Genomic DNA, 15,415 nt, shown 5'->3' with positions numbered 1-15,415 from the left:
GTACACTAGGTAATAGAAGACAAAAAATATGCCTCTGTCACAAACAGCCTATAATCTAAAGTCCCACTGTTGCTTCAAAGCAAACATAAGTAGACTCCTGGGGCCATATGGAGCCACCTTGAAACCAGTCTCGCTGTTGCTCATTATAGCAACAGCGCTTATGTTAGATGTGAAAAAATCAGCAAAGTTGACAAACCGCAGGGACTGACAACAGCTACAGCTATTCAGGTACAATACCATCTTTGTGGACAAGGTTTTCTTCTATTCCGAGAACATGAATATGTACATACACAAATGCTATTTATACTTCTTTAACCCCTTTTGTTGTTGACATCTATTACATCCTATGCTCTGCAAGGGAACATAAAAGCAGTGTTTTCCCTAGATGACACACTAATATGCATGCATCAAGATATATAAATGGAAGTGTCCCATGAGCTCCATATAGTGCTTAGTTCACTTAAAGCCATAACAAGAACCACAACGGTTAGGAGAGCCACTATGTAGGTAGTTTTGCCCCTTGGAGAACTGTTACAGATATCATACCTCTTCAGACTGGCCATCCTCACAGATTCTCTTCCCTGAGCTGACAGGTGATTTAGCTCTCTGATCAAATCAAGCCTCTCTTCTCAGGAAAAACAATCAATCTTTCAGCTTCATTCGCTCAGTAGTCTTCTTCTAAGGATATGCTTTGGAAAAAGGAAAATGCAGTCTCTTCTAACCCTATCTGGAAGCCCCTTAAACAAGGGCAAGTGCTAACAGACAATCTGAAACCCCTACCTGTATCTCAGTATTACAGGGTTTTCCCTTCATTAGTCCCCTCCAATCTTACCCTATAATAACTACTTTAGCACAGCTCCTCTGCCACCTAATGTTTCCTTAGTACTGAAACTACAGCTGCCCAGCAGACAGCTGCATCTTATATTCACTGATACTCCTCCCCAGCATGCCTTGCAACAGCTCACAAGCAGATGACCTTCTGGAGACTCTAATCACCACAATACTGTTCCTTAAAGAACTTGAAGTTGGGATGTACTACCTAAGGCAGTCCTTAATATTACAGCACACTCCGTGACAAGGATCCGCTTGTTGTGATAGATATCAGTAGGGCTACTGAACTGGGACTCCTACTGCCATGCTTAATGTATCACAGAGAGGTACAGATGGGCAGAGAGGCATAACTGTTCGCAGAGGGTACAGGGATTGTCTGTGATGCTCCTGAGTGACTCCCCAACCCACTTGTATGCCTGTCACCACTCCCACTGCAAAGCCAAGTTCTCTGTTGTCTCACCTAACCCTCAATCCAAAATGAAGCTCTTCCTCCTTTTTCCACTTATGTTGGTTTACATTCAGTTTTATTAGCATTTACTTTTATTCATAAAATTAATACAAATCAGCAGAATCAAAAAACAACATAAGAACAAGGATTAGGAGCGGGTGTTTTGGGGGATCATGAAACTAGGGTGCCCACTGGGGCCAGGCAATTGGGCTCTAATGTGGGGCTCATGACACAAGTACAGTAGGGCCAGGGAGTCAGTGATAAGCCCCGCTGCCCAGCTTCCCACCAATGTATGTTGTGTCTCTCCCTCATGAAACATTCTCTTCCCCCAAATGTACAACCTTAACTCTGACATCATACCAATTAATATACAAATAATGGATTATAGTTTTAGTGATTACATTGACAGAAAATGATTTGAGCAACTGTAATTGTGCGTTAATGTTTTTTGTGAGCAAATATTCCTGGGTTTTTTAATGTCAACATTACTCAGTATCAGTGATTACAAGTACAATGGATCAATACGCTAGGGGCAGAGAGGGGATCATTGGGCAGGTAGCATCAAGAGCGTGTCAATGATATAGGATACGCTATCTACAGCTAATATAGAGTACTGTATCTCTATTTGCCTAGCCTATGAAAAAGCAAATGTTTAATTACCAAATGATGTCTGGTTTCAGAGTAGCAGCCGTGTTAGTCTGTATCCACAAAAAGAAAAGCAGTACTTGGGGCACCTTACTTTAAGGTGCCCCAAGTACTGCTTTTCTTTTTGCAAATGAAGTCTGAAACCTTTTCAGAAGAGATCTACATTACAGCATTTAAATGCACCATTATACGCCTGTAAAAGCACTATTGGAAATTTTACATCATTTTGGATTCTATCAGTAGTTATTGTGTAATTCTTTTCAGCGTCTAAGAGCTCTGTAAATAGACATTTGGACACTTTGAACACAATTATCTTACGCAGCTTTTTCCACAATCCTCTGAGGCCTATTATTCAAATCAATTGTAACTGGATCTCTTCTGAGGACTGGGGTTATGCAATACCAAAAACAAGAAAAAAAAATAGTGCCAAACTTGACTACGCAATTACAAACACTTTGGTGGGTGGTTTTGTTTACATTTATGTGCAGTGTTCACAGGGTTCACAGTTCCCTATATGCCCCCTGAATCACTCAGCTCTTCCCTTCCAACCGCCTAATATTTCTGGAATGTAGTTAATAACTTGGTAAGTGCAAATTGCATAGTCAAGTAAAAATGAATCTCTGGATGATTAAAGATTTAATCACTAAGCAGCTGAAGGAGATCTGGTCTATTCTGCTGAAGAGTGTTAGTAACTTGTTTCAAAACTAAAATTCTAAAAACCTATACTAGGCATGAGAGTGTTCCAAAATTTACCTGTTCCTGAATTCTGAATTTTATAGAGAATTGTATGTTATAGAAAGCCAAATAAATGTGGAGATTTTTTTTTAACTTTTCAAAGTAGACTTACATTTAGGGCTGCCATTTACAGTTTTTATTTGACATTTTTGAAAAATCAACAAAAAAATCTGCTCCTTTAATCACAAAAAAATAATAATAGCAGCTTCATTCAATTATTTTAGCGGAATGTGTGTGTCATAGATTGTATTTCATGGCTATAAGGACTCTCAATATGACCTTAACAACATAGCTATGAGCAGCATTTCCTATAATAGATATTACCTATGAAAATGTTATTAGCCTTATAATTCCTCTCTGTATACCTCACATTGGACCAGATATTCCGCTAGAGTAAAGCCGTATAACTCCAATGTAGTCAAAGGAGCTACATCAATTTACATAAACTGAGGATCTGTTTCATCCAAATTATGCAGAGGGCATAAAGGACATTTGGTGGATGTCATGTCATGTGAGTAGTGACAATGGTCCTCTGGGCAGCTGAAGACCAGGAGAAATTCCTCAGGGACCCGTCTTTAACCCATGTCTAAGGTTTGTTTAGGGCCTGAGTTGGCTATCTGGCTTGCTGTGGGAGTCCTTGAAGTATTCGTAGGCTGTGGGGACATAACAATACCAAATGTGTTGTGAAAAGGAGAAAATGGGTTTACTGCAGAAGAATGGCTGGTAAATTGTGGGAGCCAGGGGCTATTTCAGGTGGAAATGAGGAAGTGGGATTTTTTTTTACCAGGGCAAGAGATAAGTGAAGTGTTTTGGAATTGTGGGTGGGAAAAGGGCGGTGGGAGAGCCAAAATACATGGGAGATAAGGAAAGGTAGGGAGATGAGCTAGTTTGAAGGGCCCAAGGTTTAGATTAGGTCTGGTGCCATACACTTGGAGCCCATTAACAGACTTCTTATCCCACAAGCGTTAGCTATTTATAGTCATCAGGAGCTGACAAAACTAATTGAGATGCCTGAGGGGATGGGCCCTCAGAGGAGCTTCAGAAGGCTGCAAGGCACCTGGGTATGGTGCTGTCTATGACAGGAAGCAGGAAGGCTGCAGAATGAATAAAGGGGTCAAGAAGCCATTAGAGTAAGTGGGAAGGCTGTAGTTGGACAGAGATGCTTGAGCCATCTCATCCCTCTGCTCCACAATACCTTCTCTAGAGAGACACACACACACAGGGGACGAGGAGCCTAGAGGAAAAGGGAGACATCCAGCCAGAACAATACATAGGAAGTGACAAAGGGCCACCACATTTACAGTATTTTTAAGTAACTGCTCTGATTTCTGACTGCCCTTTTACTGAGCCAGGACTTACAGTAAAACAGCTTTTTTTCCCTAGAAAATTCTTGGCCTCCAATGTCATGCCCACACCCCGCCCCAAAAGAAATGTATAGAATCAGATTACAAACAACAGCAGTGGTTACGATGAGTAAATCTAATCATATTTAATCCAAATGGTGTCAGCCATTACTGTGATGATAGAAAAATGCTCAAGAGCAGGAATTAGTTTTAGTACCACCATTTACAGTCTTTTTTCTATTCTGTTTTCACCCAAAGTATGAGACACTCACCATGAGGTTTACTCAAAGTATTAGTGTGAGAAACTCATCTCCACAGTTATATGCTTTTCTGTTACAACTAATACCAATTCCATCTGGGCTCGGCTTACTATTTAAATGCTGTTAGATGGTAAAATGACTCTTGACTAAATTATCCAGATTCAGATTTGGTCTTTTGCCACAATGAAAGCACTACAGAATGCTGTCTGTAAAGCATCATCCCTTGTTTTGTTGAAAAGGGATAACCAAAAGAACCCAAAGGAAACCAGTTAGACTTTAATTTTATTTTATTTAGAGGGGGGAAATATTGTCAAAAGCGGTGTTTCAAGTGAGACGTTTTCCAAGATTTGACAGCATGTGTAGTATATATTTCTTACAATAAGAAATTTATGCCCTATTTATAAACACAAAATTATGGTCTCTTCCTGCAAACAGTACTGAAACGTAGTACTACTCAAGAATATAATCTACTGCAGGCTAGAGTACTAAATTTGAATTTGCAGTATGTACAAATTGACTTAGCAGTATATTGAAAGGCATATCCATATACACATTCTCATTTTATATACACATTTAAAATGGATGAATGATTCCTACTTCCCTGTCTTCTCTTAGCATTAAAGAATATTAAAAATACAGAAGCTTTTTGTAGTGTGCCAAAACACACACATTATACTGTCAGTACAGGTTCAAAATATAGATGGTATTTTCAAATAGTTTTTTATATTACACTGATCATGAATCACTGGTAATGTACTTTCACAAAGTAATTGGTACAAAAATGAAAAGGGTTATAAAGGATGTGTAAATCTAAATATTTGTCTTTTGCTATATTTCATCAGTAGCTCTTTAAGCACTTTATAAATAAGGTCTATAGCAGTGATAGGCAACCTGTGGCCCGCATGCGGCCCATCAGAGTACTCTGATTGCGGGCCATGAGACATTTTGCTGACGTTGACTGTCCGCAGGCACACCACAGTTCTGTTCTGGCCAATAGGAGCTGTGGGAAGTGACGGCCAGCATATCCCTCTGGCCCCTTCACCTGCAAGCGCCGCTTCCCACAGCTCCCATTGGCCGGGAACAGAGAACCACAGCTACTGGGAGCTGCAGGTGCAGTGCCTGCAGACGGTCAATGTCAACAAAATGTCTCACGGCCTGCAATCAGATTACCCTGATGGTCTACAGGTTGCCCACCACTGGTCTATACTATCATCCCCCTTTTAAAATGTGGAAAATGAGGCACAGAGGTAAATTGTCATGCCCAAGACTATAATATAGGCCCTTGGCAGGTTCCTGTTTAGTAAAAGATGGAAATATAACCTTTTGGGGGGTAATATAACATGAAAGCTATTCTCCCTTCTCGCCAGAGACAAAACATTTCTTATTTTTCCTACAAATTTAAGTGAATTTTAACGCTTAGGAAAAGGAAGGTAACGGCAATGGCTTGAGCCAGGCACAGTTCGAGCTTTCTCAGTCAGCTCTTTCCTGTGTACCTCAGTCTTAACTAGTAACACTTGTGATTTCACTTTTAACATAGCTACTCTGGCTACAGATACTATATGACTACTATTTCTTCTAGCAGGACCTCTCAGCACCTTATCTAAATAGAGGCATAGGGAAGCTCCCTCCTTCAAGGGAGTAGTTACCCCTCTAACAATTGTATAATGTCTTATATGGTCACCTGAGCACTTCTTGATAGCAAGTCTGCTGCCTGATCCTCTGCCGGCATGAACGTACTGAAGTTAACATCACAACATTGATTCAGGCCAGCTGAGGAGCTGATCCTGGGTATTCACTACATGGAATAATATTCAGTGAAGTATGCTTAATACTTCTTACCTTCTCGGATTTCCAAACAAAGAGCAGATTTCCCCGCAACTGACAATAGCTAGTCTCTGAAGCACTTGGAATGGGACCTGCAAAGAAAGAGTGCCCATTTCCTCATCCACACAGAAGGCACAAATGTGGGGTTTTCCTCACTGTACTTTGTGCATAAAGACTTCTCTTCCCTGTTTTTGGTTGAGCTCTTCATAAAAATCCAGAGAAACAGAGAAGGAGCTGTCTCAATCCTTAACTAAAGGGGTGAAGTGTTGAATCGTCCCTCTCAACAGCATCAGGCATTTGGGGAAAGAGTAGTCACCAAAAAAAAAAAAAAAAAAAAAAAAAAAAAGGCAAAAAACATTTGTTACTTGTGATGTCAATCTCAATAGTTTTTGAGTCCTCTACACTCTTCCAGGAAAAGGGCAGACAAGACCTGAAGTTTCTCATGTGAAAAAAACCCCACTAGAAATAAGAATTGTAAAAATCTTCCAGGCCTTCTTTATAAACTGTAAGACAAAGGATAGAAAGGGGGAGCGCATACTGTTTTCCCCACTCTTGTAGGTTGCCTTTAAAGAGAGTTTGTTGATTAAGGATGGTGGTTTTCAACCTTTTTTCATTTGTAAAAAACCCTTAAAAATTTCAAATGGAGGTGTGGACCCCTTTGGAAATCTTAGGCATAGGCTGTGGACCCCCAGGATCCATGGAACACAGGCTGAAAATCACTGATTTAGGAGAATGCTCCTGAGGTGACAACTCTGTCAGTGAGTTCAGTCATGGAGAAGAAACAAGAATTTAGTAGGTCCACCCCCATCAAAAGGTAGTTAGAAGGTAGACAGACAAAGCAAAGCCCCCTTAAAATTACAGAACACCCACAAAAACAGCAGTTGAGACAGGAGGGCGCTACTCCTTTTTAGTAGCAGGTGAATAAGGACAAGAACTGACTTTGTAGTAAAGGGAAATCTGTGGATGAAGCCCTCAGCTTTCCCACCCCAGCCCATTGTTTTGCAAAGCACAAACACGTCAGAAACCCAGACCAAATTTCAGCCTTTTCTCTCCACCTGAGGAGTCTGGAGCTGTATTTTTTGCTTCCTATGCAACGTAGTATAAGAGGTGGGGAGGCGGTTAATGGAGAGAGCATGGAAACAAACAGGCAGTATTGTTGCTTAGAGACAGTGAGCTCATTTCCATTAGTATCCCACTCCACCTAGTAGCTTCATACTTCTCTCATGCATCAGTTTGACCTCGTCACAGTGTAGATTGGGTGGATACCCAGATGCAAACTCCACTTCTAGAAATTAAAAGCTACAGCACTATCTAGTTTGTCTCTACATCCATGTGCTGAATTTTATTTGTAAATATCACTGGCATAACTCCTTAAAAGTTTGCTTTATAGCTGTATAAACATTTCCGTGTACCTGCAAATTTTCCACCCATTGAGTTAGAGTCATACATAAAACCTACCAAGTCCTATAAAAATATGAACTCACTAGATACATGTGAATTTAATAACTGATTTCTCTTAGGACCTGTGATAATTTCAGCATCTGTTTGAAGCACTAATAGCACCAAGTCTAGAGCTCTGCGCCATGCTTCCACCTTGGGTGTAACATTGTCATATATCTTTACAGACTCCTCAGGTTTAGTTGAAAGACCAAAATCAACCATGACCTTATCTCCTTTATTGAACTCTTTCAGAATATATGCTGAAGGAGAACCACAGTCTGCTGCTTTTTTGAGATGATGCTCGATGGAAGTGCTTACTTCAAACTCTGATGCATAATGAGCAGTGTTACACATGAGTCTTGAAAGGTACTGATGCCAACCACTTGCCAGAGCTTTAAGCACAACTGGTTTATACTGTGTGAATGATTTTGTCAGCCAACAAGAAGACATGTAAAAATCTCCTGAAAGTTTTTTATCTGCTTGCTTTAAAGACTGTTCTTCAAGCTTTTTAAGATGACTGAGGCACAACAGTTCAACAGCACCACCTCCAGGAAAAACTTTCTGGTCAGTTAGAGCATGATGCAGGCGATAAGCACAAGTCCAGAAATGATCTTCAGTGACTTGCATCTTTGCAGTTACTGTGCTACTAAGCACAGCTGTTACCAGATGAATTCCTTCAGCTTTGATACTGATTGGCACTTTGTTATCCAATTCCACTGTGCTCAAGTCACCAGTTCTCCAGAAATCCACCCAGACACCGCTACCCACGCAATGACTATTTACCTGGGAAAGATATGTCACCAGCTGCACTCCTGTGCTCTTCCCAAAAGCATGTAGCACATTGTGAGTTACTGGATTGATTATCAATATGTTATTCAGGATGCATCTTTCCATTAAACTTTCACACACATTTCCTTTTACCAAAACTAAATTTACTTTTGCTTGTATTAAAATATCTAACGCACAATTTATCCATAAACTTTCTGAGCTACTTTCTTGTAAACCTACATTTTCCGATATTATTCTGACATTTGATGGTCTATTAAATCCCAAGTGACGATACTTTTCCGTTAGATCACCATCTACAAGAAGAATCTGAAGCGGTCTATCCTGAAGTTGCTTGGTAACAGTGACTTTCTCTGGTGATACTAAAGTGATATACCCCGGACACACACAAGAATAATGTTCAGACAATCCTGGTAAACAGCACGTCACAACTTCTGCAATATTAAATTGAGAAGAACCTGTGTGATCAGCTACTTGTTGCTGGCATCTGACAATATCCTGTACTAATTTCATGCTAGACTGATTCCCATGGCTAAGAGCCATTGCCAGTTGTCCAAAATCATTAAATTCAAAAGGACATGCTGCAGGCCCAGTGGGAGGACCCCCAAAATTGTCTACTTGGAGTGAACAATGGCTTTTTCCTGGAATGTTAAAGTATCTACTATGAGTTAATCTTGTTCTTTTGTTACAGCTGGATGTAATCAAACTGCTTCCAGGAACTGCAGACATAGTTTTATTGCCCACTGGTTCATCCAATAAGGGTGTTATATAGTCTGTAGTGCATAGGTGTGAATTCAAACATCTGTTATGAGGATCGGAAGGGCTTGCTTGATGAGAATGAAGGCCTTCTGGAATACTTTCTTCTTTAGATACAGGAACCTCTTTAAGAATATGCACAAGAGGATTTAAAAAACTGTTAGATCCAATACCAGAAGTTTTGTTTTCAATAATTTGGGGCCCCAGACGGCTAGAACTGAAGTGAATGGGAACAGAATCGGGCCCTTTATATAAATCATGTACTGATAGCTGAAGACACTGGACTTTTTCACTGCAAGAGTTCAATCCTTCAGACATCACAGATACTATTAGTGAAAAAGGAACATTCTGCTGAAGGCATTCAAGTACAGCACTGCTCCATGCACCAACAAGAAACAACAGGGTAGTCATCCCAGTTTTATATTCTTTGTTCTGTGCCTGAATTGTTTCATTAAGAAGCTGTCCCACTGCACTAGTTAAATCCAAACTTTCAAGAAGTCTAACTGCAGAACAAGTCAAAACACTCTCACTGGTGCTTACATCTACAATAAATTTATATGATTTTACTGGCCCTAAAAGTGTTCTTCCTATTGACGCTAAAGATGAAAGCTGCTGAAGTCCAATGTGACGTCTTCTGTTCACATTTCTGAAAGCCATGATCAGCTGTCAACAAAACAAAATACAAGTTTATTGCTTCTGTCTTTATTGCGCAAGACTTCATTCCTGACAAAAAGTTAACAGTACACAGTACATAATTAACAAAAATTAACTGAATACAGATTGGGTGAAGTAACTTTACACTGCATATATCGTATTATAAGATGTTGTTCATGTCTGACGCATGCAGTTGTTGAAATATTGCACTGCTAAGACATTACAGAAGATTTTTTCCCAAAATTAAAAGGTATTTTAATTTTACCCCATAAATCAAATATATTTGATTTAATAAAGCAGATCAGATTTAATAATAAAAAAGACCACCACTCCTTAGGACCATACCCAAACCATTCCTCTTCCGACTTTTAAATGGTTTCAGTGCAGAAGTTACAAGTCTCCTACCATATGAACCAATAACTTAGAGCAGACCATCTCATCTTATCCCTTGGATTCAGCTCACTCTTCTGAATCCTATCAGTACCCCCAAGACCCATGAGGGGGACAGACGTTACTAAATGGTGGGAGACGTCAGCCCGTGAAGGCCATAAGGTCTTCTACTTCTGGGAATTGTTAATTTTAGCCTTTTAAATGCACTGGAAAGTGGCTGCAAGGTGCAACAAACTAACATCCCTATCAACTACCAAGGCTATGTCCACACTTAAACTGCTGCAGCACTTCAGCAATAAATGCTCACTACAGTGAAGGGAGGGGTTCTCCTGTCGCTGTAGTTAATCCACCTCCCCGAGAGGCAGTAGCTAGGTTGATGGAAGAATTCTTCCATTTACCTAGCACTGACTACACCTGGGGTTAGGTTGGCTTTTTTACACCCCTGAGCAACATTTTAGTGTAGACCTGGCCTCAATCCTATTTAAGTGCACCTCCAGGATGCTGAGAGGAAGGAAAGAAAACTATCAGAACTATGAGAATTTGGCCCCAATAGAAGAAAAAACCCCTTCCTGATCCCCAGACAGGCAACTGGTCAGACCTGCAGCATCTGCAAGACACAGCTGTGAAAATATACTTACAGGTAACAGGGTGGAGCTACTGAGCAAAAAGAGGCTCCATATGGGCAAAGCTAGGGTTTAAACTATGAAAGGAGAAAACAAGAAACCAATCAGCTCCTTCCTCTCTAGTTGGCCAAAGAGTAGATAAAGCCTCTAGAGGGGGAAGGGCCACCCCTGCAACCCCTCCACCCCTCCAGGAGTGTTCTTCTCTCTGTTTCTACTGGGACTGACCCAATAACCAGCAGTCCCATCAAGTTTTCTACCAGCTGAGGAAGCTGTGAATTAGTACTGAATCCATGCTTCTGCACTATGAGGCACTATGGTGCTGTCTATCAGATGAGATGAAAAACCAAAGCTCTGTGATTTGTGATAAAAGATACTGTGGCACCTTCTGTAAAACAGAGACATTCACACCAGCACTATGGTCAATTCCAACACTGTCAATTACAGGCTGTTCACCTAAAGTTTCCCCTGATATTTCAACTGAAAAAGGTAATCCTCACTTCCTGTCCTAAATCTGGACAGCTGCTGTAAAACAGATGCTTCAGTTCAGCCTATGGGATATACTAGAGATGTGAAGTAATCCCTACAATGCTACGTATAACTTTTATATCAGTTCATAAAGCAATTTGGGTATCTTTTGCTTGAGACATTTTATGTAAAAGATCTAGTGATTTGCATTTTTGAGCTGTAAAAGCTTGTAACTTTTTTCTTTTCCATCATGCGTACATGTATATTGGTAATAACCATAACATACAAGTGACTGTAACACAGGAAATCAACATGTAGTACAAGACATTGCATTTAGAATTTTGTCATTTCATACTTCTTTCTCCACCCATCCAAAACAAAAAGTTAGCTGGGGTTATATTTTCAAGTTACCTACATCAGAAAAGGCCAGGGAAGAGTGAAGAAGAGGAGGAAGAAGACCCTGTAAGATAAAGAAAGGCCTTGTCTACACTGAAAATGCTTTGCCAGCATAGCTATGTTGGTATAGCTATGCTGGCAAAGACCCGTAGTGTAGACACAGCATATGCCTGTGGTTCTCAAACTTTTGTAGTGGTGACCCCTTTCACATAGCACACCTCTGAGTGCGACCCCCGCTTATAAATTAAAAACACTTTTTATATATTTAACACCATTAGAAATGCTGGCGGTAAAGCAGGGTTTGGGGTGGAGGCTCATGACCTCCCATGTAATAACCTCATGACCCCCAGAGGGGTCCTGACCCCCAATTTGAGAATCCCTGGTATATGCCAACAGAAAGCCAACTCCGAGTGATATCAGCTACACTGACAGAAGCACTCTTCTGTCAGCACATCTGCATCTACACTAGGGGTTCTTCCGGCATACCTATGTCACCTAGTAGGTGTGATGTTTTAACTAGCCTGAGACCCTTTGACTTCCTTAATGGGTTTCTACCAACCCAACCTGCACACTGACTTACAGGACCAACTCCACTGGAAAGCCTATCCTCTGTAAACAGCTGAGCAGAATAAAACTCTTTTCTAGAGAAAGAGTATGTTTCACTGCATCATCTTTTTTGGCCTAAAATGTGCAGTTTATTTTTACAGTCTGAAGTAGAGAGAGAGAGAGAGAGAGAGAGAGAGAGAGAGACTGTATGTTTGTATTACTTTGCTTTCCCCAGTAGCATCTTAATCTTTAAGGGTCTTCACTATAAAATTTTGAATCAATTTGCCAGCTCTCAGTATATTATCATGAAGTGATAGTAAAAACTGCTGAATTGTCTGTACATAAGTGCACATACCCACCCACACACCCCATTGCTAGCCCTGGTGCAGCAGCATAGTTACTGGAAAACAGGTAGCTGAAAAATGTTTTAGTTTACTATGAGCCATGCAGAGTAACAGCAATTCCTTATCCCATCTACCTCAAGCATATTGCTATTTGGAGACGGATAGTCTCTCAAAAAAATGTCTGGCTAGAGACAGGGGGCTTGTCTATACTTACTGTACTGCAGTGGCACAGCTGTACTAGTGCTTCTGCAGTGCTTAGGGAAGATGCTGCCTACACTGACTGAAGAGCTGCTCCGGTCAGTGTGAGTACTCCACCTCCCATAACACAGTCTACACTTGGAATTAGGTTGGTATAATTGCGTTGCTCAACTATGTAGTTATTATTTAGTCATAAGCTGGCAGTGTAGACCAAGCCCGAGTCTTAAAAGACTGAATTCCTTTTTCACTCTAATACATACTTGGGGGGCTGGGCAGCTATGTATTTGGGTGGCTAGCCCAAGATACCACCCATGCCACCACAGCCACCCTGCTATTTTTAGCATCTTGTTAGGGCATAGTTAGCATAGGTCTATCTAGCCACTCTGGGAAGCACGCTCTACTACACTCTGGGAAGCTTTACCCTACTACATGGTAAATTCCACAGCATCTCAGAACTAGGGTGACTAGACGGCAAGTGTGAAAAATCAGGACACATTTTTTTTTGGGGGGGGGGGGGGGAGGGAATGACATATAAAACGCCTAATAGCGGGATGGTCCCAGTAATAGCAGGACATCTAGTCACCCTATCTCAGAACACACTGTGCCCTGACTAGGTGCATAGACATCAGACTGCCTTGAGAGCTGCATTCCTGACTCTGCCTGTTTGCAGGTAAGGAAGGTATTCTTCACAAGCTCAATCTGCAGGGCGTGTGACAGCCTCTCATAAATTGTTGTGGCCAGTAACTGAGTCTCAGAAGCCTGCATTCCTTTTCCCTAAAGAAGAGTCTGCAGCTCTGTTAAACACACAGGGAAACAACTGTGTACATTGTATCAGTTTTAAAAAATGAAAGACAGTGAAGCAGCAAATTGGCTGAACAGACTTTGCTCATTAGCAGAGGCCTCCCCCAATCTAGTCTTGCCAAGCGCATGGCCTATCTCCTCACTTAAATAACTACAATAACTAGTACATAACTAAGTACAAGTACAATAACTCCTCACTTAAAGTCTTCCCAGTTAACATTGTTTCATTGCTGATCAATTAGAGATCATCATTTAAAGTTCTGCAATGCTCCCTTATAACCTTGTTTGGCAGCTGCCCGCTCTGTGCACTGCTTGCAGAAAGAGCAGCCCGTAGCAGCTAGCTGGTGGGGGCTTGGAACCAGGGTGGACTGGCAGCCCCGCATCAGCTCCCTGCTCCCCTAAGTTCCCTGTGCTATCAATTGCTGGCAGTTCAGCTATCCCTCACCCCACTGCCATGTGCTACTCCTGCCCTCTGCCTTGGAGCTGCTCCCAGGAGCCCTTCTACTTGCTTGGGGGGGGGGGGGGGGGTGAGAATTGAGGGGGGCTCTCAGGGTGTTCCCCTCTTCCCTGTTCCTGTACCCCACTTACCCCTTTTCCATGTAGAGCAGGGGGTGGGGTGGGGGTGGGGACAGAGGGAGCTTGCTAGCAGCAGCTGCTGTCTCAACTTGCTGATCTACTTAAAAAGGCAATAAGGAGTATTTGTGGCACCTTAGAGACTAACCAATTTATTTGAGCATGAGCTTTCGTGAGCTACAGCTCACTTTATCGGATGCACGCATGAAAGCTTATGCTCAAATAAATTGGTTAGTCTCTAAGGTGCCACAAGTACTCTTTTTCTTTTTGCGGATACAGACTAACAGGGCTGCTACTCTGAAACCTGTTAAAAAGGCAATGTACTTAGAGTGGGGTCAGCGTACTTAAAGAAGCAATGCATCTCTCTCACATGGTGTGCATCTCTGTCTCCCATGCTGTCTCCCCTCCCTCCATTTGTGCTGCCTTGTAGAGGATGAGGCTATATTAACAACGTGTTAACCCTTGAGGGCTCAGCTGATTGCTACTTCATCATTTAGTATTCCCTGGGAAATATCCCACCCTCCTCCACCACCATCTCAACCAAGCTTCACGATCAGCATTGCTGTGTATAGGATTAAATTGTTTGTTTTAAACTTATACTGTGTGTGTATGTCTATATAATAGAGTCTTTTGTCTGGTGAAAGAAATTTCCCTGGAACCTAACCCCCACATTTACATTAATTCTTATGGGGAAATTGGATTCGTTTAACATCGTTTCGCTTAAAGTTGGATTTTTCGGGAACGTAACTACAATGTTAAGCGAGGAGTTACTGTATGGTACTCAAGTCTCAATGAGGAAACTACATACCCCCCCCCCCCCCCCCCCCCCAGACAGTTTCTCTCCCAGGAATGCCTCTTCCTTGACCAGTCCCTTGGCACCACTGCTAAGGTGTCTCAGCGGGGAAGCTCTCCTGGCAGCCCAGCCCCCCCCTCCCAGCCGCTGGCCCCCCCCGTGCATGCACCCCGCCAGCCACGCCCCCCGCAGGTGCTGTCCCAGAAGCGGGGGGAGAGAGGGCTGCAGCAGCACGCGGATTCCCGCGGGAGTTTCTAGCGCTACCCCCGGCTGGGAAACGGACGCAACCCGCTCGCCACAGCAGCTGAAAGCCGGGTTCCGCTGCTTGGGCCCTCAAAGGAGGCAGGGACAGCCACCCCCTGCAGCCGCTGAACCTCGCCCCGCCGGGGGCCAGGGCAGCGCCCGGCCCGCACTACTGACCGCTCTCCGCCGCCAGCCCCGCTCCCGCTCTCGCTCTCCCGCGCGCAGGGGAGGGCCTGGGCCGCCTGCGGGGGAGGGTCACTCCCGTTCGGGGCGCAGCGCGGGATTTCCGTCGTTCCAGGCAGGCGCATGCGCCCAAGCTCC

General features: G+C 42.5%; 1 protein-coding gene across 3 annotated transcripts; it reads right to left on the bottom strand.

The window, feature by feature from the left end:
* Window positions 1–2,395: 2,395 nt before the first annotated feature.
* Window positions 2,396–15,414, bottom strand: BBS12 (Bardet-Biedl syndrome 12). Of its 3 annotated transcripts, none has more exons than XM_043545497.1 (3): window positions 15,272–15,387; window positions 11,616–11,660; window positions 2,396–9,731 (listed from the first exon to the last, which is right to left on the bottom strand). In XM_043545497.1, the coding sequence occupies exon 3, from the start codon at window positions 9,723–9,725 to the stop codon at window positions 7,551–7,553; it is 2,175 nt and encodes a 724-aa protein (XP_043401432.1). In that variant the 5' UTR covers window positions 9,726–9,731; window positions 11,616–11,660; window positions 15,272–15,387; the 3' UTR covers window positions 2,396–7,550. The 3 variants fall into 3 exon arrangements, with proteins under 3 accessions (XP_043401432.1, XP_043401433.1, XP_007056885.2); XM_043545498.1 differs by lacking the exon at window positions 11,616–11,660 and adding an exon at window positions 10,751–10,812 and having other exon boundaries at window positions 15,272–15,384; XM_007056823.4 differs by lacking the exon at window positions 11,616–11,660 and having other exon boundaries at window positions 15,272–15,414.
* Between the last annotated feature and the right edge of the window lies 1 nt (window position 15,415).

Source organism: Chelonia mydas, chromosome 4 (genome assembly GCF_015237465.2).
Source record: "Chelonia mydas isolate rCheMyd1 chromosome 4, rCheMyd1.pri.v2, whole genome shotgun sequence".
Classification (NCBI taxonomy): domain Eukaryota; kingdom Metazoa; phylum Chordata; order Testudines; family Cheloniidae; genus Chelonia; species Chelonia mydas.
Note: the sequence above shows the minus strand (reverse complement) of the source record. Positions and strands in the feature narration are given on the sequence as shown.